This window comes from Oncorhynchus gorbuscha, linkage group LG16 (genome assembly GCF_021184085.1).
Source record: "Oncorhynchus gorbuscha isolate QuinsamMale2020 ecotype Even-year linkage group LG16, OgorEven_v1.0, whole genome shotgun sequence".
In the NCBI taxonomy this organism is placed as follows: domain Eukaryota; kingdom Metazoa; phylum Chordata; class Actinopteri; order Salmoniformes; family Salmonidae; genus Oncorhynchus; species Oncorhynchus gorbuscha.
Window position 1 is genome coordinate 50,343,318 of NC_060188.1, and position 24,035 is coordinate 50,367,352.

The 24,035-nt window shown below is 43.1% G+C and overlaps 1 protein-coding gene across 2 annotated transcripts in view; it reads right to left on the reverse strand.

Annotated features, from left to right (window-relative positions):
• Positions 1–973: 973 nt before the first annotated feature.
• The window catches only part of LOC124000634 (carbonic anhydrase 4-like), a 34,450-nt gene continuing 11,388 nt past the window's right edge, over positions 974–24,035 (reverse strand). The window contains exons 2-8 of one of the 2 annotated variants that reach the window (XM_046307156.1): positions 11,423–11,467; positions 10,950–11,114; positions 8,100–8,245; positions 6,298–6,390; positions 4,672–4,738; positions 3,966–4,129; positions 974–3,092 (exon numbers count right to left, since the gene is read on the reverse strand). In XM_046307156.1, coding sequence (XP_046163112.1) covers positions 2,913–3,092; positions 3,966–4,129; positions 4,672–4,738; positions 6,298–6,390; positions 8,100–8,245; positions 10,950–11,114; positions 11,423–11,467 — 860 coding nt within the window. In that variant the 3' untranslated portion in view covers positions 974–2,912. The remainder of the gene's footprint in view (positions 3,093–3,965; positions 4,130–4,671; positions 4,739–6,297; positions 6,391–8,099; positions 8,246–10,949; positions 11,115–11,422; positions 11,468–24,035) is intronic. The other variant, XM_046307157.1, reaches the window with a different exon arrangement.

A 24,035-nucleotide genomic window follows, 5' to 3' on the forward strand; every position in this document is an offset into this window, starting at 1 on the left:
CTGGGTTTCTGTACAGCACTTAGTGACATCGGCTGATGTAAAAAGGGCTTTATAAATACGTTTGATTGATTGATTGATCCACCTTATTGTCCAGAGACTGAACATTGACTCGTAACATACTAGGAAGTCCATTTTCTCAGCCTCACTAAAACGCCACCTCTCCTACCACGTTAACGCCTCTTACTGGGTAAAGAGCCAGGTGTGAGTAGGACTGTTTCAGAGGATCCAAATGAAGGGTTCAGCTCTGGAAAGCCGAATTTGAGGTGAGTAACCAACGATCTGATGTTCAAAAGTCTTGGCGGTCATAATAATTAATACCAGAAATGTTCTGAGCAAATTAAGTTTTAAAAAACCACTAAAAACAATAGAAAACCGCAAAGTTGGACCGTCTCTGTCTGCATCATCTTACCAGGATTCTCTCTGTGTGTGTGTGTGTGTGTGTGTGTGTGTGTGTGTGTGTGTGTGTGTGTGTGTGTGTGTGTGTGTGTGTGTGTGTGTGTGTGTGTGTGTGTGTGTGTGTGTGTGTGTGTGTGTGTGTGTGTGTGTGTGTGTGTGTGTGTGTGTGTGTGTGTGTGTGTGTGTGGCAAAGACAGCACCCAGAACAAGTCAATTAGAAAAGGATTAGAGGACTGAGATCAGACTCTCTGACAGACCGAATAGACAAGCAGAAACTGATAAGTCCGAACCACAGACTTTGAGCCCCCAGATAAAATTAATCAGAGCCAGAACACTTGATCTTAGATTCACACCTTTCAGGGTACAGTAGGGATTAGCAGTAACTTCGAAGCTGAGGCAGGAACCTGTGTTTGTCATTGAATCCAAAGAGCAGACACACTTACACATACACGTGTACACACACACCTTTTCTTGCTCATGCCAATCGGACATGGGAGTCGGGACAGGGAGCAAAATATGTGGAGACCTGCTCGTCGAACAATGAACAATTTGACAATGAACCAGACAGACCAAAGCATTGAAAAGGCATGTCAGTAGTTTATTGTTCAATCGGAACACATTCTCCATGTCACTTATAACATTTTCAAGCATTACAAATAAACAAACAAAACTGTTCAATAATTTTGAACGTCAACATAGATCATTCCAAGAGTACAGGTATTTTGAATTGGTCAGAAACCACTTGATAATGCAGTCAATGAAACTTTTTGGGGTTGGTTCTTCTTTCTGATAGATGTCGATATATAAACTTTTAAATACCTAGCTATATATAAATAATATCAACAGTGTGTCTTTATATGTCAATATACACATAAGGACCGATGCTGGGAGATGAGAAGCAAGTGCAGGGAGTGAACATTTAATGGATAATAGACAAGAAACAAACAAGGACAACATCTGGACAGAGGAAAACGTAACGACATCAATGCTGACACGGGGAACAAACTGAGGAGCAGAGAGATATAGAGGGGCAATCAACAAAGTAAAGGAGTCCAGGTGAGTGCTGATGCGCGTAATGATGGTGACAGGTGTGCGTATTGAAGGACAGTCTGGTGCCCTCGAGCGCCAGAGAGGGGAAGCGGGAGCAGGCGTGACACATACAGTACATAAATACATCTGTACAAATGTCAGAGTATAGAAATATAACATTGGTGCGTTATGAAACAATGGAATATTTCTAATATAATCCCACTTCATTCTTGTCTTATTCACAAGAAACCCACAAATCTCTTACTTGAATTAGCTAGATAGAAGCCATGTGAATAAATAAAATGAGACGTCAAAATATTGAATGTAGTAATAATTCACAGTGGGTATAATTCAATGCATCCGAGACCCTGCAATACAAGCCATGAACACAAGTCGCATGTTCGCAAAGATGAACCTGAGACAGTTTAGTTGGCCTAGCTGGTGGAGAAGGAGTATAACGTTACTGAAGTGTCCATGGTGGCTGGGTGGAAGGCTGTGCTACAGTTGTACAGTCTGTATGGTACTTTACTGTAGTTCTGTTACAGCAAGATTCCAGCATGAGAGAACATGCAGATCAATGCTAAACATTTGATATGGATAATTGGTCAGAACACTGTAATGACAACGGTTCAATAAGGATCAATCAATGAGTCAATTTTTCAAATAAATTGATTCATCGTCTTCTGAATCCCCCTGTCACTTGCCTCATGACCTATCAGCTCACGTGTGACTGGGGATCTGGGAGTCGGGACAGGGACAGTTCAGCCTCTTACCTCGGTAACACACAGAACCGCATGGTCCGTTGTGATTGTCATCAGCCTGTGCCCTTCTATTACCCTATGGTGGGTGATTCACCTGGAGCTAGTGAACTTCCGTTCCCCTCACCCCTCAGATAATTTGCCCGGCCCGTGGTGGGTGGCATAGAATCCCCACCTGACTCCTGACAGTGGTGGTGGAAATAGGAGTTGCAGAGGGAAAGGCAAGGCCATGGCATCTCTCCTCTCCTAGGTTTGAACTGGAGAGTATTTATGAGTGCTATCTATTATTAGCTATGACCCACCATTCACACATTCCGTTCTAAGAACATAGTCACGTGCCAGTCTAATACCAACTAGGTCATGGATTTATTGACATCTATGTTTAGACTCTAGTGCAGTGACCCAACGACCTGAGCACTGAGCAGAGGCTCCTCACATTTTGTATTGTAAATTTAGGCTGAGGACTCTAAATTGATCTGACATTGGACAGGGAGGGAGGTTGAACCTATGGACTGTAGGACTTGTGAACTTCAGAACTTTAGCTACAGAACTCATGAATCACTTTGATGTATCGTAAGGGCCTGGGGCATGTTGGTTTTCAGGCTGAATGTTTAGGGCATGGCTGTTGGTTGGTGCTGTACTTTAGTTTGTCAGTTGGTTGTTTGGTTTTGAGAACTCATTGTGTTCATGCATGTCGTGGTGCGGCTCGCTCAGAATGCCTTCCTTCTTCTAGTTGGGCTGTGATAATCCCATCGCCATGGTGACGGAGGCCAAGAGGATTGCAATGCTGGCCACTACCACAGCGCCTCCCGACCGGTACACCACGCGGCCATTGAGGGGCTGCACCGGCCGGAATGTGCCCACCATAGGCTTGCCATCCTTAAACTGGAGGTCTGAGAACACCCGCAGCTCGAAGATGGAAAGAACAGACAGGCACAAAGGTCACTGAGATGCAGTTGATATTAAAAGTAACAATAAGTATCATATAAAATGAACACAGTGTATCTACTGGTGCGTTTTGTTCAATTACTCAAAGCCAGACTAACAGACTCTCTTCACAGAAGTATTTTTAGACAGACAGAATGCTCGGCTCTCTACCACATAACTTCTCTGCTTCCAGGGTGTTTCATAATGTAGAAACAGTGGTGGGAAAAGTACCCAGTTGTCATACTTGAGTAAAAGTAAAGATACCTTAATAGAAAATGACTCAAGGAAAAGTGAAAGTCACCCAATAAAATATTACTTGAGTAAAAGTCTAAAAGTATCTGGTTTAAAATGTAATTAAAAGTACAGTGGTAGAAAAAGTACGGAATTGTCATATTTGAGATAAAGTCAAAAGTGTTATCAATCAAATTCCTTATATTAAGCAAACCAGACAGCACCATTTTCTTGTATTTCTTTATTTACAGATAGCCAGGTTCACACGCAAACATAAATTACAAACACAGTATTTGTGTTTAGTGAGTCAATTTTGTTGGGATGATTAGTGAGTCATCCCTTCAGAGGCTGTAGGGATGACAATGTGTTGATAAGTGTGTGAATTTACCTGCTGTCCTGTCTGAGTATTCGAAATGGAACGAGAACTTTTGGGTGTCAGGGAAAATGTATGGGAGTTAAAAAGTACACATTTTCTTGAGGAATGTAGTGGAGTAAACGTAGTCAAAATGTAAATACTTCAGTAAAGTACAGATACCCCCCAAAAACTTCAAAGTAGTTTTACTTGACCTATTTTTACTTTTACACCACTGGCCAGCAAGATGATGGGTTAACGAGCTGCTCTACCTGGTCTCTGCTGAGAGGGATGGGCTTCTCGAACACAGTCCAGATCACAGACTCGGTACAGCCGGGGGTGGTGAGCGAGCCCTTGTAACGGTAGTAGTTGCTTAGGTTCTGCTGGGGAGGAATCAGCTGTTCCAGAGAAACTGACACCAGAGTTGTATTAGAACCTGCAACAAAACAGCCCGTACATTGAGAAATTTTGAGCAATGAAACAAACAGACAAATTGTATTTGCTACACTGAAGTTATATTAATCTTAGCAAAACATTGGTGTTGGGTACCTGCAGACAAACGGAATGTGGGAGAAACAGAACAAATTGAGACAAATGATTTCTGCAGTGCACATGTTACATACTGTACAAAGTTACATTAATCGTAGCATGTATTCGTGAAAACGTTGGCCTCTTGGGGCTGATAGGGCAAGACACAGAGGAAAACATTAATTTTGTTGCGCATCAACAAAATTAAACTACTGTATGTATGAACAGTATCTGCTACACAGGAACTAAAATACACAGACTGATTTATGTATTACATGTACAAAGATACATCAATCTTAGCAGATTCTCATTTCAGTGTCTCAGCTGTGAGTGAAGCTGTGTATGCAATTTTGTAAATCAAATTTATGAGACATGTCATATTGTTAGCAAGATGGATCTGAATAACACATACGGTTGCTAGAGGAAGCATTAGTTATGACATTTATTCACCAGTCGTCATGATGCGCTGGAGGGCTCTTACAACGGGGTCATATTTTCTGTTGGCACTTAGGGATTCCTGAAAACGATACGAAATAAGAATCATGACACATACATGTACAGTGCCTTTGGAAAGTATTCAGACCCCTTGACTTTTTACGCATTTTGTTACTTTACAGCCTTATTCAAAAATTGATTAAATTGTTATTTTTTACTCATCAATCTACACACAACACCCCATAGTGAAAAATATATATATTTTTGAAAATGTTGCTAATTTATAAAAAATATCACATTTACACAAATATTCAGACCCTTTACTATGTACTATGTTGAAACACCTTAGGCAACGATTACAGCATTGAGTATTCTTGGGTATGACACAACAACCTTTATTTGGGGAGTTTCTCCCATTCTTCTCTGCAGATCCTCTCAAGCTCTTTCATGTTGCATGGGGATGCTGCCACCACCATGCTTCACCGTAGGGATGGTGCCAGGTTTCCTCCAGATGTGAGGCTTGGCTTTCAAGCCAAATAGTTCAATCTTGGTTTCATCAGACCAAATAATCTTGTTTCTCATGGTCTGAGAGTCTTTAGGTGCCTTTTGGCTAACTCCAAGTGGGCTGTCACGTGCCTTTTCCTGAGGAGTGGCTTACGTCTGGTCACTCTACCATTAAGGACTGATTGGTAGAGTGCTGCAGAGATGGTTGTACTTCTGGAAGGTTCTCCTATCTCCACAGAGGAACTCTAGAGCTCTGTCAGAGTGACCATCGGGTTCTTGGTCACCTACGTGACCAAGGCTCTAATCCCCCGAATACTCAGTTTGGTCAGGCGGCCAGCTCTAGAAAGAGTCTTGGTGGCTCTAAATATCTTAAATTTAAGAATGATGAAGGTCACTGTATTCTTGGGGACCTTCAATGCTGCAGAAATGTTTTGGTACCGTTCCCCAGATCTGTGCCTCAACACAACCCTGTCTCAGAGCACTACGGACAATTGCTTCAACCTCATGGCTTGGTTTTTGCTCTGACATGCACTGTCAACTGTGGGACCTTATATAAACAGGTGTGTGCCTTTCGAAATAATGTCCACTCAATTGAAATTACCGCAGGTTAACTCCAATCAAGTTGTAGAAACATCTCAAGGATGATCAATGGAAACAGGATAAGCCTGAGCTCAATATCGAGTTTCATAGCAAACAGTCTGAATACGTATGTAAATAAGATATTTCTGTTTTATTTTGACAAAATGTGCAAACATTTCTAAAAACTTTGTCATTATGGGGTATTGTGTGTAGATTGAGGAAAAAAATGAATGAAATCGATTTTTAAATAAAGCTGTGATGTAACAAAATGTGGAAAAATTCAAAGGGGTCTGAATACTTTCCGAAGTAATATCGACATACATCTCAACATATAAATATGTGTATGCCTACATAATATTCTAAATCACATACAAGACAAAGACAGTAGATTTCCATTAGGGTAATTGCACGGTCCTATAATGCATGCATAATATAATGTAATATCATTATCCTCCACTTTTGAGTCTTGCCATGGATATATCTATTCAAAGTCAAAGATTGACTGGGTATGGCAAAGAGTTTTAGCAAATATGAATAAAAACATAATGAAATGTTAACCTCATAGAAAAATCCAAGGACTGCAACTCCTATAGGGTCTTTCAGGGCATCTTCCAATGTTGAGTATTCCTCATTCATGTGAACAATATGCAGCTGTAGAAAAGAGTATCAATAGAAATGTGTTATAGATAATGTCACAAGCCATTCCCAATAGTAGCATTTAAACACCATCTGGGCTCAGGTTAAGGATTTGTTATCAATGACAGAAATTGCAGAAAACTTTTCACTCTCACTTGATTGTGTTTAATTGACTTGAGAAAATGACAATCAAAACTTGTTTACAAAATAAATGTGTGCAATGATCTGTGCGTATATTGTTCTGCTGTTACAACCATTGTGTGTGTGTGTGTTGTGTGTGTGTGTGTGTGTGTTTGCTTGCATGCGTATGGCCATCCTACAGTGCATTCGGAAAGTTTTCAGACTCCTTGAATATTTCCACATTTTGTTACAATACAGCCTTATTTTAAAGTTGATCAAAAAATGTTTTACCTCATCAATCTACACAGAATACCTCATTATTACAAAGTGAAAACAGGGTTTTAGACATTTTTGCAAATGTATTAAAAATAAAAAGCATAAATACCTTATTTACATATGAGATTCAAAATTGAGCTCAGGTGCATCCTGTTTCCATTGATCATCCTTGATGTTTCTACAACTTGATTGGAGTCCAACTGTGGTAAATTTAATTAATTGGACCTGATTTGGAAAGGCACACACCTGTCTATATAAGGTTGAACAGTTGACAGTGCATGTCAGTGCAAAAACGTAGCCATGAGGTCGAATTAATTGTCCGTAGAGCTCAGAGACAGGACTGTGTTGAGGCACCAAGACTCTTCCTAGAGCTGGCCGCCCAGCCAAACTGAGCAATTGGGGGAGAAGGTCCTTGTTCGGGGAGGTGACCAAGAACCCGATGGTCACTCTGACAGAGCTTCAGTGTTCCTCTTTGGAGATGGGAGAACCTTCCAGAAGGACAACCATCTCTGCAGCACTCCACCAATCAAGCCTTCATTGTAGAGTGGCCAGATGGAAGCCACTCCTCAGTAAAAGGCACATGGCAGCCCACTTGGAGTTTGCCAAAAGGCACCTAAAGACTCTCAGGGAATGTGAAACAAGATTCTCTGGTCTGATGAAACCAAGACTAAACTCTTTGCCCTGAATGCCAAGTGTCACGTCTGGAGGAAACATGGCACCATCCGTATGGTGAAGCATAGTTGTGACAGCATCATGTGGGGATGTTTTTCAGCAGCAGGGACTGGGAGACTTGTCAGGATCAAGTGAAAGATGAACGAAACAAAGTACAGAGAGACCCTTGATGAAAACCTACTCCGGATTGCTCAAGACTGGGGCAAAGGTTCACCTGCCAACAGGACAACAACCATAAGCACATAGCCCAGACAACGCAGAAATGGTTTCGGGACAAGTCTATGAATGACCTTGAGTGGCCCAGCCAGAGCCCGGACTTGAACCTGATTGAACATTTCTGGAGACGGTCTGCAGAGAAGAATGGGAGAAACTCCCCAAATACAGATGTGCCAAGCTTGTAGCGTCATACCCAAGCAGACTCGAGTCTGAAATCGCTGCCAAAGGTGCTTCAACAAATTACTGAGTAAAGGGTCTGAATACATATGTAAATTCAATATTTCTGTTTTTTCTGAAAACTTGTTTATGTTTTGTCATTATGGGGTATTGTGTGTAGATTGATGATGAGGAAAAAACAATATGATACATTTGAGAATAAGGCTGTAAATTAAAAGGCAAGGGGTCTGAATAGTTTCTGAATGCACTGTACATGACATTACCTCCATGGGGTACTGCTCTCCGTCGATAGTGTGTTCCGACCCTGGTCCTCCATCCTTTCCCCAGTGCAGGTGAAACTGCACTACCTTATATGGCGTCTCCAGGTCTCCACCAATCACATACGGTTGGTGAGGCACATTCACTTGAACTTGAGGGGGAAGACACAGTGGAAATCAGACAACAAAGGACTAAAAAACGTTATATATATGTATAGAAAACTGCATGCTTTTGGCGGGAGGTGGGGATGTCAATGACTGGATGTTTTTGAATTAAAACATTTCCAGGTATATTTCTAAATGTGCACATTTTTACACCATTTTTTAAATTTTATTTCACCTTTTTTTAACCAGGTAGGCGTGTTGAGAACAAGTTCTCATTTACAACTGCAACCTGGCCAAGATAAAGCAAAGCAGTTCGACACATACAACAACACAGAGTTACACATGGAATAAACAAACATACAGTCAAAAATACAGTAGAAAAAGTATATATACAGTGTGTGCAAATTAGGTAAGATAAGGGAGGTAAAGGCAATAAATAGACCATGGTGGCGAAGTAATTACAATATACCAATTAAACACTGGAGTGATTGATGTGCAGAAGATGAATGTGCAAGTAGAGATACTTGGGTGCAAAGGAGCAAGATAAATAAATAAATACAGTAAGGGGATGAGGTAGTTGGATGAGCTATGTACAGGTGCAGTGATCTGTGAGCTGCTCTGCTTAAAGCTTGTGAGGGAGATATGACTCTCCAATTTTTGCAGTTCACTCCAGTCATTGGCAGCAGAGAACTGGAAGGAGAGGCGGCCAATGGAGTGTGTGCTATGGGTGGGTGCTCCTATGGTGACCAGTGAGCTGAGATAAGGCGGGGCTTTACCTAGCAAAGACTTGTAGATGACCTGGAGCCAGTGAGTTTGGAGAAGAGTATGAAGCGAGGGCCAGCCAATGAGAGCATATAGGTCACAGTGGTGGGTAGTATATGGGGCTTTAGTGACAAAATGGACGGCACTGTGATAGATTGCATCCAATTTGTTGAGTAGCGTCATCGCCGAAGTCGAGGATCGTTAGGATGGTCCGTTTTACGAGGGTATGTTTGGCATGAGTGAAAGATGCTTTGTTGCAAAATAGGAAGCCAATTCTAGATTTAATTTTGGATTGGAGATGCTTAATGTGAGTCTGGAAGGAGAGTTTACAGTCTAGCCAGACACATAGGTATTTGTAGCTGTCCACATATTCTAAATCAGAACCGTCTAGAGTAGTGATGCTGGACGGGCGGGCAGGTGCGGGCAGCGATCGGTTGAAAAGCGTGCATTTAGTTTTACTTGCATTTAAGAGCAGTTGGAGGCCACGGAAGGAGAGTTGTATGGCATTGAAGCTCGTCTGGAGGTTAGTTAACACAGTGTCAAAAGAAGGGCCAGAAGTATACAAAATGGTGTCGTCTGCGTAGAGGTGGATCAAAGAATCACCAGCAGCAAAAGCGACATCATTGATTTTTACAGAGAAGAGAGTCGGCCCGAGAATTGGACCCTGTGGCACCCCCATAGAGACTGCCAGAGGTCCGAACAAAAGGCCCTCCGATTTTACACACTGAACTCTATCTGAGAAGTAGTTGGTGAACCAGGCAAGGCAGTAATGTGAGAAACCAAGGCTTTTGAGCATGCTGATAAGAATGTGGTGATTGACAGAGTCGAAAACCTTGGCCAGATCGATGAATACGGCTGCACAGTAATGTCTCTTATCGATGGCCGTTATGATATCGTTTAGGACCTTGAGCGTGGCTGAGGTGTACCCATGACCAGCTCTGAAACAAGAATGCATAGCGGAGAAGGTACGGTGGGATTCGAAATGGTCAGTAACACAAGTGTCCTGCATTATTTAAAAGCTTAACTTCTTGTTAATCCAGCTGCTTTGTCAGATTTCAAAAAGGCTTTACGGCGAAAGCATACCATGCGATTATCTGAGGACAGCGCCCCTCATACGAAAGCATTACAAACATTTTCCAAACAAGCAGAGGCAGAAATAGCGATGAAATAAATCCCTTACCTTTGAAGATCTTCCTCTGTTTGCAATCCCAAGGGTCCCAGCCACATAACAAATGGTATTTTTGTTCGATAAAGACCTTCTTTATATCCCAAAAAAGTCAGTTTAGTTGGCGCGCTTGATTCAGTAATTCAGTTTCCCTCGTTCAAAATGCATACAAATCAAAAGTTACCAATAAACTTTGTCCAAACAAGTCAAACAATGTTTCTAATCAATCCTCAGATACCTTAATTGGTAAATAAACAATACAATTTAAGGCGGAGAATTGTATGTTCATTACCTGAGATAAATAACAAAGTGTGCGCTCTCATCCACGCGCCCCACAATACTACAGTCAAAATGGGAGCCACCTAGAAAAACTACAAATTCTAGCTAATTTTTCAAAAAACAAGCCTGAAACTCTTTCAAAAGACTGTTGAAATCTAGTGGAAGCCCAAGGAACTGCAATCTGGGAGGTATTCCTTTGATTTTCCCATAAGCAATGATTTGGATGGGCAGACACCTAAAAAATAAAATATCCGAATCGATTCTCCTTGGGGCGAAAGCCTTCCATATCAGTTCTGTTATACTCACATACATTATTTTAACAGTTTTAGAAACGTCAAGAGTGTTTTCTATCCAATACTACATGAGTCCATGTGTTATTTCGTAGTTTTGATGTCTTCACTATTATTCTACGATATAGAAAATAGTAAAAATTAAGAAAAACCCTTGAATGAGTAGGTGTTCTAAAACTTTTGACCGGTAATGTATGTTTTTAAGGATGTGCGTATGACCACAAACTTTTATAGACTGGCCTAAATTAAACATACCAGAGTGTCCATTGTTTTTGATCAGGCCACTGAAGGAATCCTGGTATTTTCTGAACTGGAAGGGTGTGAGGCGCTCATCTGGTAGGGTCTTCCTGTGGACGATGTTGATGGGGGATTGTGCTCTGCCTTCACAGTCTTTGTTGGCATGGTACCACTTCTCAGGTCCTGTAGAACAGTGAGGAGAGAAAATTCTGTACACCATCAAGCTCTGACCGCAAGCCCCAAACGAGGAATGTTCAAGTTTATGTTTGTCTGAGTAAAACTGTTTTGAAAGGGTAAGTGTTTAAATGGGAGGTTAGGGAGGGACATGTATGGATGGATAGGTGGGTGTAGAGGAAGTGGATTCGTGGCTGTAACTGTCAACTCCCTCCTTTTAACAACTTGAACTTGTGACGGTGACACAAAGGTAAGAGAGGATCCAAGTCAGTGCAATGTGTTGCATGGAAAGTTCAGTCACGGTGTAACAAAATCACCATTACAAGGGGTGGCACAGGTATGCTGGGACTGGTAGCACCAATCTGGAACAACAGGAGAAACATAAGAGAGCCACATGGTCAGCAGTATACTCCATTCATAAAATAGAATCAAATTACACCATCTGTTTTATGACTGTAATACATTGTTAAAGACCTACTTCAGGTTCCCTAGCACCTCATTTATCATCTGATTTACTTAACAAATCTAAATAGGCAGTCCAGGTATCCTCATGACATGGCATAAGTGGGGGGGGTGGGCCTTTCCTGTTTTGTCCGCTATTGCTCTTATTTTGTTCCCGCACGCAATTGGGGAGGCCGATGACCTCAGAGTGCACCCATTAGACCAACTCCTTGAAATGACAACTCCTTGAATTTGTGTCTAAAAATATATATATTTTGCTCAAAACATGTTTTGTTTTTTTACCCTTTAAGACATGGCCCGGTAGTAAGATTTTTTTTAAACCTCCCGCTTTGGGCTGGATGTGTCAATAATTAGTTCATACATGCATAATCTTTGAGCATAATTATTGTCTTACCTGAATTAGTCACGAAATGCCTAGTTTGAAATCCACTGTTTTCTGGCATCTGTGCGACACCATTTCCCCTACATTTACCCCCACAAGGGCCAGCCCAATAGAAATTTGAATTTCTGCCAATGAGCTTCAGAACCTTGCCATTTGTGTGACAGCTAGCAGGACATGCACACAGTAGAGCAAGACGGAGAGAGCAATTACATGGTGCACATATCTGCACATTTGTGACGTAGTACGCAATTTTCGTGGCCGGTACTTTCAGAACTACTGGCAAAAGTAAACAAAAGTTCTAGAGATAATCTTTAAAAGGGGCAATCAGCAGTTGCTTAATCCGTTATTGGACTAAATTTATAATATGTACCAATTGATTCTTGAAGAATATAACTTAAATGCCTCATGAGCTTAGTTTAACCGCTGTACCCCATCAGAACACAAAATATAAGCTTGTTTTACTCCAATGCTAGTAAACAAAGTAGATGTAAACAAATACTGTATAGCCTCAAAACATGGTTAGAGATACAATTTCGATATCATGGACGCATCCATATCGCTGTCCATGAATTTGAAAGTGATTATATCTCCAGCCCCATCCCTCAGCTTTTTATGGAAACAGTGGTGGGGAGTACGCTTTGTTATTGTTTCAACTGCTTATTGGCCCTTTAAGTGTGTGTACTTTACTGTATATACAGTGCCTTTGGAAAGTATTCAGACCCCTTGACCTTTTCTACATTTTGTTGAAATTGATTAACTAAATAAAAATCCTCAGCAACCTACACACAAAACCCCATAAAGACAAAGCGAAAACAAGTTTTTTGAAAAGTTTGTAAATGTACTACAAATAAAAAACAGAAATAACTTATTTACAGAATTATTCAGACCCTTTGCTCTCAATCAAATTTCAATCAAATGTATTTCTAAAGCCCTTTTAACATCAGCCGATGTCACAAAGTGCTGTACAGAAACCCAGCCTAAAACCACACACAGCAACAATGCAGATGTAGAAGCACGGTGGCTAGAAAGGCCAAAACCTAGGAAGAAACCTAGAGAGGAACCAGGCTCTGAGGGTTGGCCAGTCCTTTTCTGGCTGTGCAGGGTGGAGATTAGCCAAGATGGCCAAGATGTTAAAACATTCATAGACGTTTTACCAGCAGGGTCAAATTATAATAGTCACAGTGGTTGTAGAGGGTGCAACAGGTCAGCACATCAGTAGTAAATGTCAGTTGGCTTTTCATGGCCGATCATTCAGAGTTAGAGACAGCAGGTCCGGGACAAGGTAACACGTCCGGTGAACAGGTCAGGGTTCCATAGCCGCAGAAAGAACAGTTGAAATTGGAGCAGCAGCACGACCAGGTGGACTGGGGACAGCAAGGAGTCATCAGGCAAGGTAGTCCTGAGGAATGGTCCTAGGGCTCAGGTCCTCAGAGAGAAGAGAGAAAGAGAGAATTAGAGGGAGCATGCTTAATGCCAGGTCGCAGTTGTAAATGAGAATTTGTTCTCAACTGGCCTACCTGGTTAAATAAAGGTGAAATAATTTTAAACCTCTCTATATGTTATGTTCACCTCCGGATGAAAAGTGTGTCCAAAGTAAACTGCCTGTTACTCAGGCCCAGAAGCAGGGATATGCATATAATTGATTGATTTGGATAGAAAACACTCTAAAGTTTCTAAAACGGTTAAATAATGTCTGTGAGTATAACAGAACTGATTTGGCAGGCGAAACCCGAGGACAAACCATCCAGGGGTAACATTTTTTTAGGTCATAGGATTTTCCAATTGTTTTTTTTTTATACCCTTATTATTAGGTTGCAGTTCCTATGTCTTCCACTAGATGTCAACAGTCTTCAGAAATTGTTTGATGTTTTTCTTTTGAGAAATGAAGAAGTAGTCCTATTCATTGTAAGTGTCACTCCAGGTGGACTCTACTGTTTTGTTGCGCGTGAACTGGAGCGCGCTTCACATTGTTTTTATCCGGTATTAGAAAACAGTTTATTCCGTCTTAAATTGTATCGATTATTTACGTTTTAGCGTATCTGAGGTTGGATTGGATTGGCCCGACCAACCAGTGCTCCCGCACATTGGCTAACCGGGCTATCTACATTGTGTCCCCCGACTCGCCAACCCCTTTTTAATACCTGTTGTATTTGGCACACGTGACAAATCAACTTTGATTTGATTTGATTAGGAACGTTGTTTGAAATGTTTGGACCATATTTGGACCAGAGCGGCTGGACCAAGTTTACAGGTAACTCAGATACTTTGTAGGCATGTTGGGCGAGTTGAAACTGGTGTATTTCTGAATAAAACGCGCCAAATAAATGGACATTTTTGCGACATAAAGAAGGACATTATCGAACAAAAGGCCCATTTGTGACGCTACCGTCCCACCGTGCCCTAAGAAGTAAATCAATTCAAATAAATTCACACAGGACACCGAATAAGACAGGATAAATAGAGCCCCCGACACAAACTATTGCAGCATCAATACTGGAGGCTGAGACAGGAGATAATATAATATAATAATAATATATGCCATTTAGCAGACGCTTTTATCCAAAGCGACTTACAGTCATGTGTGCATACATTCTACGTATGGGTGGTCCCGGGGATCGAACCCACTACCCTGGCGTTACAAGCGCCATGCTCTACCAACTGAGCTACAGAGCTACTGTGGCCCTGTCCGACGATACCCCCCGACAGGGCCAACCAGGCAGGATATAACCCCACCCACTTTTCCACAGCACAGCCCCCACACCACTGGAGGGATATCTTCAAACCACCAACTTACTACCCTGAAACAAGGCCGAGTATAGCCCACAAAGACCTCCCCCACGGCATGGCCCGAAGACCTCATCCACGGCACGAACCCGAGGGGGGCGCCAACCGGGACAGGAAGATCACGTCAGTGACTCAACCCACTCAAGTGACACACCCCTCCTAGGGACGGCATGGAAAAGCACCAGTAAGCCAATGACTCTGTAATAGGGTTTGAGGCAGAGAATCCCAGTGGAGAGATGGGAACCGGCCAATTAGAGACAGCAAGGGTGGTTCGTTGCTCCAGTGCCTTTCCGTTCACCTTCACACCCCTGGGCGAGACTACACTCAATCATAGGACCTAGTGAAGAGATGAGTCTTCAATAAAGACTTAAAGTTCGAGGCCGAGTCTGTGTCTCTCACATGGGTAGGCAGACCATTCAATAAGAAATGAGCTCTATAGGAGAAAGCCCTGCCTCCAGCTGTTTGCTTAGAAATTCTAGGGACAATAAGGAGGCCTGCATCTTGTGACAGTAATGTATGTGGAAAGATCTTTATATTGTAAAGATGGGTAGCAGCAAGCCCATGTAATGCCTTGTAGTTTAGCAGTCAAACCTTGAAATCAGCCTTCATTTATTTATTTATGTAACCTTTATTTAACTAGGCAAGTCAGTTTAAGAACAAATTCTTATTTACAATGACGGCCTCCCAGAAAGCAAAAGACCTCCTGCGGGGACAGGGGCTGGGATTTTAAAAAATAACATATAAATATAGGACAACACACACATCACAGCAAGAGATACAACACAACACTAGATAAAGAGAGACCTAAGACAACATAGCAAGGCAGCAACACACAACAACACAGCATGGTAGCAAAACAACATGGTACAAACATGATTGGGAACAGACAACAGCACAGAGGGTAGGAAGGTAGAGACAACAATACATCAAGCAAAGCAGCCACAACTGTCAGTAAGTGTGTCCATGATTGAGTCTTTGAATTAAGAGATTGAGATAAAACTGTCCAGTTTGAGTGTTTGTTGCAGCTCGTTCCAGTCGCTAGCTGCAGCGAACTCAAAAGACGAGGCCTAAGAGGGTTTCATAACCTCACTAGGGTAGGGGGCACTATTTTAATCTACGGATGAAAAGTGTGCCCAAAGTAAACTGCCTGTTTCTCAAGCGCAGAAGCTAGGATATGCATATAATTGGTAGATTTGGATAGAAAACACTCTAAGATAATGTCTGTGAGTATAACCAAACTGATATGGCAGGCGAAAACCTGAGGAAAATCCATCCAGGAAGTGGGATTTTTTTATGTTTGTAATTTTCCATTGACTGCCGATACAGATTCCAATGACTTAGGACTCAAATTGCACTTCCTATGGCTTCCAATAGATGTCAACAGTCTTTAGAAATTGTTTCAGGCTTGTATTCTTAAAATGAGGGAGTAAGACCACTCTGAATGAGTGGTCTGGGAAAGTCACCAGAGCTGTCTGCTGCGTGCGACCGAGAGAGTGACTTTCTTGTTTTCCTTTTTAATTGACAATGTTATTGTCCGGTTTAAATATTATTGATTATTATGACTAAAAACAACCTGAGCATTGATTATAAAAATTCGTTTGACATGTTTCCACGAACTTTACTGATACTTTTCGGATTTTTCGTCTGCCTGTTGTGACTGCCTTTGAGCCTGTAGATTACTGAACAAAACGCACCAACAAAATGGAGGTTTTTGGATATAAAAAGGGACTTTATTGAACAAAATGAACATTTATTGAGTAAATAGGAGTGCAACCATATGAAGATCATCAAAGGTAAGTGATTAATGTTATTGCTATTTCTGACTTTTGTAACTCCTCTACTTGGCTGGTAACTGTTTGTAATGATTTGTCTGCTGGGCGCTGTCCTCAGATAATCACATGGTATGCTTTCACCGTAAAGCCTTTTTGAAATCTGACACAGAGGTTGGATTAACAAGAAGTTCATCTTTCAGCCGATGTATAACACTTGTATGTTTATTTTATTAATTTTTATAATTAGTATTTCTGTTTTTGAATTTGGCGGTCTACAATTTCACTGGATGTTGGCCAGGTGGGATGCTAGCGTCCCACAGACCATAGAGAAGATAAATAAGCATCACCAGTTGGTCTTGCGACGGGTATACAGAGATGACCAGTTTACAGAGGAGTATAGAGTGCAGTGATGTGTCCTATCAGGAGCATTGGTGTAAAATCTGATGGCCGAATGGTAAAGAACATCTAGCCACTCGAGGGTACCCTTACCTGCTGATCTATAAATGATGTCTCCGTAATCTAGTATGGGTAGGCTGGTCATCTGAATCAGGGTTAGTTTGGCAGCTGGGGTGAAAGAGGAGCGATTATGACAGAAAAAAAAGTCTTGATTTAACTTTAGCCTGCAGCTTTGATATGTGCTGAGATAAGGACAGTGTACTGTCTAGCCATACTCCCACGTACTTGTATAAGGTGACTACCTCAAGCTCTAAACCCTCAGAGGTAGTAATCACACCTGTGGGAAGAGGGGCATTCTTCTTACCAAACCACATGGCCTTTGTTTTGGAGGTGTTCAGAACAAGGTTAATGGTAGAGAAAGCTTGTTGGACACTAAGAAAGCTTTGTTGTAGAGCATTTAACACAAAATCTGAGGAAGGGCCAGCTGAGTATAAGACTGTATCATCGGCATATAAATGGATGAGAGAGCTTTCTACTGCCTGAGCTATGTTGGCGATGTAAATTGAGAAGAGCGTGGGGCCTAGGATTGAGACTGGTACTCTCTTGGTGACAGGCAGCGGCCGAGATAGCAGATTTTCTGACTTTATACACTGCACTCTTTGAGAGAGGTACTTAGCAAACCAGGCCAAAGACCCCTCAGAGACACCAATACTCCTTAGCAGGCCCACAATAATGGAATGGTCTACTGTATCAAAAGCTTTGGCCAAGTCAATAAAAATAGCAGCACAACATTGCTTAGAATCAAGGGCAAGCCAATCAGTTGACTATTGACAAGTTTTTCCAACGCTTTTGATAAACAGGCAAAATAGAAATAGGCTTATAACAGTTAGAATCAGCTTGATCTCCCCCTTTGAATAAAGGATGAACCGTGGCTGCCTTCCAAGCAGTGTGAACCTCCCCAGAAAGGAGAGACAGGTTTAAAAGGTTGGAGATGGGCTGGCAATGACAGGGACAGCAACCTTAAAGAAGAAAGGGTCTAAACCAGGGGTCCCCAAACTTTTTCCTGTGAGGGCCACATAACTTTTCCCTTCTCAGATGGGGGGCCGGTGTCAGTTTGTAACAGAAAAAGTGTGACGATCGTAGGGGAGCTTAAAAAATTTATTGTTTTCCAGAAAGCCACACATAACCAAATAACCCTTTCCAGGTTCTTTCCAGAAAAAAAGTCAGGAAACAAATAATAACACTATTAATGAAATAAATAATAACTAAATAACCCTCTCTGAGTTCTTCACTGAAAAAAACAGGAAATAAATAATAACTAAATAACTCTCTCTGGGTTCTTCATAGAAAAAAAAGCCATGGAACATTAACTTTCTGTCGTGCCATGCACAATCTTAACAGATAAAAGTTCAGCTCAGTTGTCAGAGCAGAATCTCTCTGACACATATGAGCAGTCTCTTAAAGTTCTTGTGTTCCTTCCTTATAATCCTTTTGTAGGTTCCAGTAGGCTTGTAGACACCGCTGTTTGCAGCTCTCTCTCATCAACTTCCCTGTGAAAACCACAAAAGAAGCAGGTTGAGAAACTGAACTAAGTGATACAGCACCTACACAGCACAATACATTTCACTACCAGTATGGTTGTAAAGATGGATTTTATCCCAGTAGATTTTATTATGATTATATTTGTTTATGCTCAGAATGACTCATTCAAGTCAGAAAAGTGAGCTTACCTATGCATGTTCATCAGTGTGAACTGTGGGCCTGCATCTGGCTGGTGAGAAGTTGAATATCAGGTTCCATTCTAGTTACAGCCAGTCTCAAGCACTGATGCAAATGTTCATCTGTCAATCTTGATCTCATCGGGGTTTTCAGCAGTTTCATGCGAGAAAAGGTTTTCTCGCAGATATACGTGCTGCCAAAAACTGTGGACATTTTCATTGCGTGTTTTTTGATGTTTGGATATGTGTCGTTTGGGAGGGCGGCATAGAAGTCAATGAGACTGTTGGGCTTGAATGCGTCTTTCAGAACATCACAGTTCTGTAACTCAGCCAACTCAAACTGATATGAAGGCTGGGCTTCATCAATGTCGGCAACAAAGGGGTTCTGAAAAAGACGGATTTCTTTTGCATGAACATGTAGTTCACTGAATCGCACACCAAACTCCGCCTTCAGCATTTCCAGTGCTTCCATGCACTTTTCAGCTGGGAACGGGACCGCTGGGTTCTCTGTCGACAGGTTTTGGGTAGCAGGAAGATGGACGAAGTTGCGCTTTTTCACTTGTTCCAAAAGCAGCGCTAATTTCACCTCAAATGCTTTTATGTGTGAATACATGTCGCAAATGAGTTTCCCCTCGCCTTGTAGCTGCAAGTTAAGGCTGTTAAGTATTTCTGTCACGTCTGTTAAAAATGCGAGGTGCCATTTCCATTCTGGGTCGATCAGCTCTGGGACCGTTTTGTCTTTTAAATGAAGAAATGCGTTAATTTCGGGTAGCAGCTCGTAAAAACGCCTCAAAACTCTGCCCCGGCTCAGCCATCGGACCTCTGTGTAGTACAGCACATCTCCGTGCGTAGACTCCAGTTCAGACAGGAATTCTTGGAACTGCCTGTGTTTAAGTCCCTTTGCTCTGATGAAGTTTATGCACGACACCACAACCTTCATTACAGAATCCCACGTCAACACTTTGCAGCACAGTGCTTGCTGGTGAATTAGGCAGTGGACTCGTAGCGGGGCGGTGAGACCCCTTTTTTCCAACTCCCGGTTCATGCGTCCTATTAGACTGCGAGTTTCGCCCACCATGCTAGGAGCCCCGTCAGTCGTGATGCTAGCTAGCTTTGACCAGTCCAGGTCCAACTTCTCCATGGTTTGGCACACTTTGTCAAAAATATCCTCTCCCGTTGTAGTCCCTTTGAGACTTTGGAGGGCTGCCAGCTCCTCGCATATCTCAAAGTTTGCGCTAACTCCACGAATAAAAATGAGCAGTTGCGCTGTGTCTTGCACGTCCGTGCTCTCATCCAGTGCTAATGAAAAAAAGTCAAATTCTTTCGTCTTCTACTGCAGCTGGGCATATACATTACTCCCGATTTTCTTCAACGCGTCTGGTGATTGTACTCGCCGACAGACTTACGGCATTAAATGCATCTTTCTTTTCGGGACACACCTCCTCCGCGACAGCATCCATACATTTCTTAACAAACTCTCCGTCAGTGAAAGGCTTACCGCTTCTTGCTATCAGTTTAGCAACCCGAAAGCTGGCCCGAACGGATGCCTGGTTCAGCTGAGCTTGGCGTACAAATGTATTCTGCTGAGATAGTAGTCCACTTTTTAGCTTTGAGAGTTTGTCTGCTCGTATTTGGCCTTGCAAGCTATCGTACTTGTCTTTGTGATGGGATTCATAGTGTCGGCGAAGATTGTATTCTTTGAATACCGCCACCGTCTCTTGACAGATGAGACAAACAGCCTTTTCTTTGCATTGAACAAAAAAATAATCGTTTGTCCACTGCAGGTTAAATACCCTGCATTCTGAATCAATTTCTCTTACCTAACCTTTTCGCCATTATTCCGTTCTCTCTTTGACAGGGCCGGGCCTAGGTTTTTTTTTCTGGAGGCCAAATAGGAAAAGAATTCGATAGCGTCTCTGGTATTGTTCAGAGGGCCGGGCCAAATGTGCTGACGGACCGTATCCGGCCCGCGGGCCGTAGTTTGGTGACCACTGGTCTAAACCATCTGACCCAGATGTTTTTTTGGGGTCAAGTTTCACCTCGGGCTCAGTGACTGCCTGCTGGGAGAAACTTTGTAGCAGGGGAAAAAGAGGGAGAAGCATCGGGGATAGTTGCATTAGAAGGGGTGGGAGATGAGGAAATGTTGGACGGGCAAGGAGGCATGACTGAGTCAAATAGGAATCCTGACTTAATGAAGTGGTGTTTAAAGAGCTCAGCCATGTGCTTCTTGTCAGTAACAACCACATAATCAACTTTAAGGGACATGGGCAGCTGTGAGGAGGAGGGTTTATTCTCCAGGTCTTTAATCATTTTCCAGAACCTAGTTCTACCTTTGGCCTGCCGGATAGCCTGAGTGCATTTATTTCTCATTTGCCTGAGTATGCGTGTGCCGAGCCTTTCGCCAAATGCAATTCTTGAGGTGGAGTAACTCTGCAAGATCACGGTCAAACCAGGGGCTGAACCTGTTTTTAATTATCATTTTCTTTACGTGGGGCGGGTTTGTTAACAATACCACTGAAAATATCAAAAAAGAAGGTCCAAGCATCCTCGACAGAGGGGATCAAGCTGATTCTATAACATTTCACAGAGCCCAGTTCATGAAGGAAGGCTTGCTCATTAAAGTTTTTCAGCAAGCGTCTATGACAAATCAGGACAGGTAGTTTCACTGAGCAGCCATTACGAACACAGGCTGTTAAACAGTGATCACTAAGGTCATTACAGAAAACACCAGACTGATACCTGTCAGGATTATTTGTGAGGATAACATTGTGGAGAGTAGCCTTTTCTGGGTGTTTGGAGTCATACCTTGTGGGATTGGTAATAATCTGAGAAATATTTAGGGAGTCCCATTGCTTTAGGACTTGGTCAGGTGGTTTAAGCATCAGATTTTGTGTAAGGGGCCAGGAGGGCAGGTAGGGTACAGGCCGGTGCTGATGGTGTCATGTATTGTATTGTCATGTCTTGTCCCTGTGCTTTCTCTTCTCTTCGTTTCCCCCTGCTGGTCGTATTAGGTTTCTTTCTCTCTCTTTATCCCTCTCTCTCTCTATCATTCCGTTCCTGCTTCCAGCTGTTCCTCATTCTCCTAACGACCTCATTTACTCTTTCACACCTGTCCCCTATTTTGCCCTCTGATTAAGTCTCTATTTCTCTCTCTGTTTCTGCTTCTGTCCTTGTCGGATTCTTGTTTGCGTTGCCTTTGTTCCGTCCTGTTGTATTCTGCCTCGTCTTCAGATACTGCGTGTGAGCAGGTGTCTCTATCCGCTACGGCCCGCGCCTACCCGAAGGGACCTGCAGTCTGTTGCCGCTAGCCCTGCAACTCTCCTCAACAACTAGAAGGGGGACTCTCCTGTTAAACTAGAGGATTTGTGTTTTCCCTGTTTGGACTTCCCCTGTAATGATTGAGGATTTATGTTTTCCCTGTTTGGACATTAAAAGACTCTGTTTCTGTTATATCGCTTTTGGGTCCTCACTCACCTGCATAACAGAAGAATCCGACCAAGAATGGACCCAGCGATCTCGGATTCTCTCTACTCAGCCGTCGAGTTCCAGGGAGCGATGCTAGGCAGACACGAACAGGAATTGTCTGCTGCTCGACATGCCGTTGAGACCCTGGCCGCCCAAGTCTCCGGCCTCTCGGAGGATATTCACAATCTCCGCCTCGATCCACCGGTTACCTCCTGGGCTTCCGGGTCTCCGGAGCCCAGAATTAATAACCCACCGTGTTACTCTGGGGAGCCCACTGAATGTCGCTCGTTCCTTACCCAGTGTGATATTGTGTTCTCTCTCCAGCCCAACACGTACTCCAGGGGTACTGCTCGTATCGCCTACGTCATATCTCTCCTTACTGGACGGGCTCGTGAGTGGGGCACGGCAATCTGGGAGGCAAGGGCTGAGTGTACTAACCAGTATCAGAACTTTAAGGAGGAGATGATACGGGTTTTTGATCGTTCTGTTTTTGGGAAAGAAGCTTCCTGGGCCCTGTCTTCCCTATGTCAAGGTAATCGATCCATAACGGATTACTCTATAGAGTTTTGCACTCTTGCTGCCTCCAGTGACTGGAACGAGCCGGCGTTGCTCGCTCGTTTTCTGGAGGGTCTCCATGCTGAGGTAAAGGATGAGATTCTCTCCCGGGAGGTTCCTTCCAGTGTGGACTCTTTGATTGAACTCGCTATTCGCATAGAACGACGGGTAGATCTTCGTCACCGAGCTCATGGAAGAGAGCTCGCGTTAACAGTTTCCCCCCTCTCCGCATCTCTACCATCTCCCCCCACTGGCTCAGGTGTTGAGCCCATGCAGCTGGGGGGTATTCGCATCTCGACTAAGGAGAGGGAACGGAGAATCACCAACCGCCTCTGTCTCTATTGCGGTTCCGCTGGTCATTTTGTCATTTCATGTCCAGTAAAAGGCCAGAGCTCATCAGTAAGCGGAGGGCTACTGGCGAGCGCTACTACTCAGGTCTCTCCATCAAGATCCTGTACTACTATGTCGGTCCATCTACGCTGGACCGGTTCGGCTGCTTCATGCAGTGCCTTGATAGACTCTGGGGCTGAGGGTTGTTTTATGGACGAAGCCTGGGCTCGGAAACATGACATTCCTCTCAGACAGTTAGGGAAGCCCACGCCCATGTTCGCCTTAGATGGTAGTCATCTCCCCAGTATCAGATATGAGACACTACCTTTAACCCTCACAGTATCTGGTAACCACAGTGAGACTATTTCCTTTTTGATTTTTCGTTCACCTTTTACACCTGTTGTTTTGGGTCATCCCTGGCTAGTATGTCATAATCCTTCTATTAATTGGTCTAGTAATTCTATCCTATCCTGGAACATTTCTTGTCATGTGAAGTGTTTAATGTCTGCTATCCCTCCTGTTTCTTCTGTCCCCTCTTCTCAGGAGGAACCTGGTGATTTGACAGGAGTGCCGGAGGAATATCATGATCTGCGCACGGTCTTCAGTCGGTCCAGAGCCAACTCCCTTCCTCCTCACCGGTCGTATGATTGTAGTATTGATCTCCTTCCGGGGACCACTCCCCCTCGGGGTAGACTATACTCTCTGTCGGCTCCCGAACGTAAGGCTCTCGAGGATTATTTGTCTGTTTCTCTTGACGCCGGCACCGTAGTGCCTTCTTCCTCTCCTGCCGGAGCGGGGTTTTTTTTGTTAAGAAGAAGGACGGTACTCTGCGCCCCTGCGTGGATTATCGAGGGCTGAATGACATAACGGTTAAGAATCGTTATCCGCTTCCCCTTATGTCATCAGCCTTCGAGATTCTGCAGGGAGCCAGGTTCTTTACTAAGTTGGACCTTCGTAATGCTTACCATCTCGTGCGCATCAGAGAGGGGGACGAGTGGAAAACGGCGTTTAACACTCCGTTAGGGCATTTTGAATACCGGGTTCTGCCGTTCGGTCTCGCTAATGC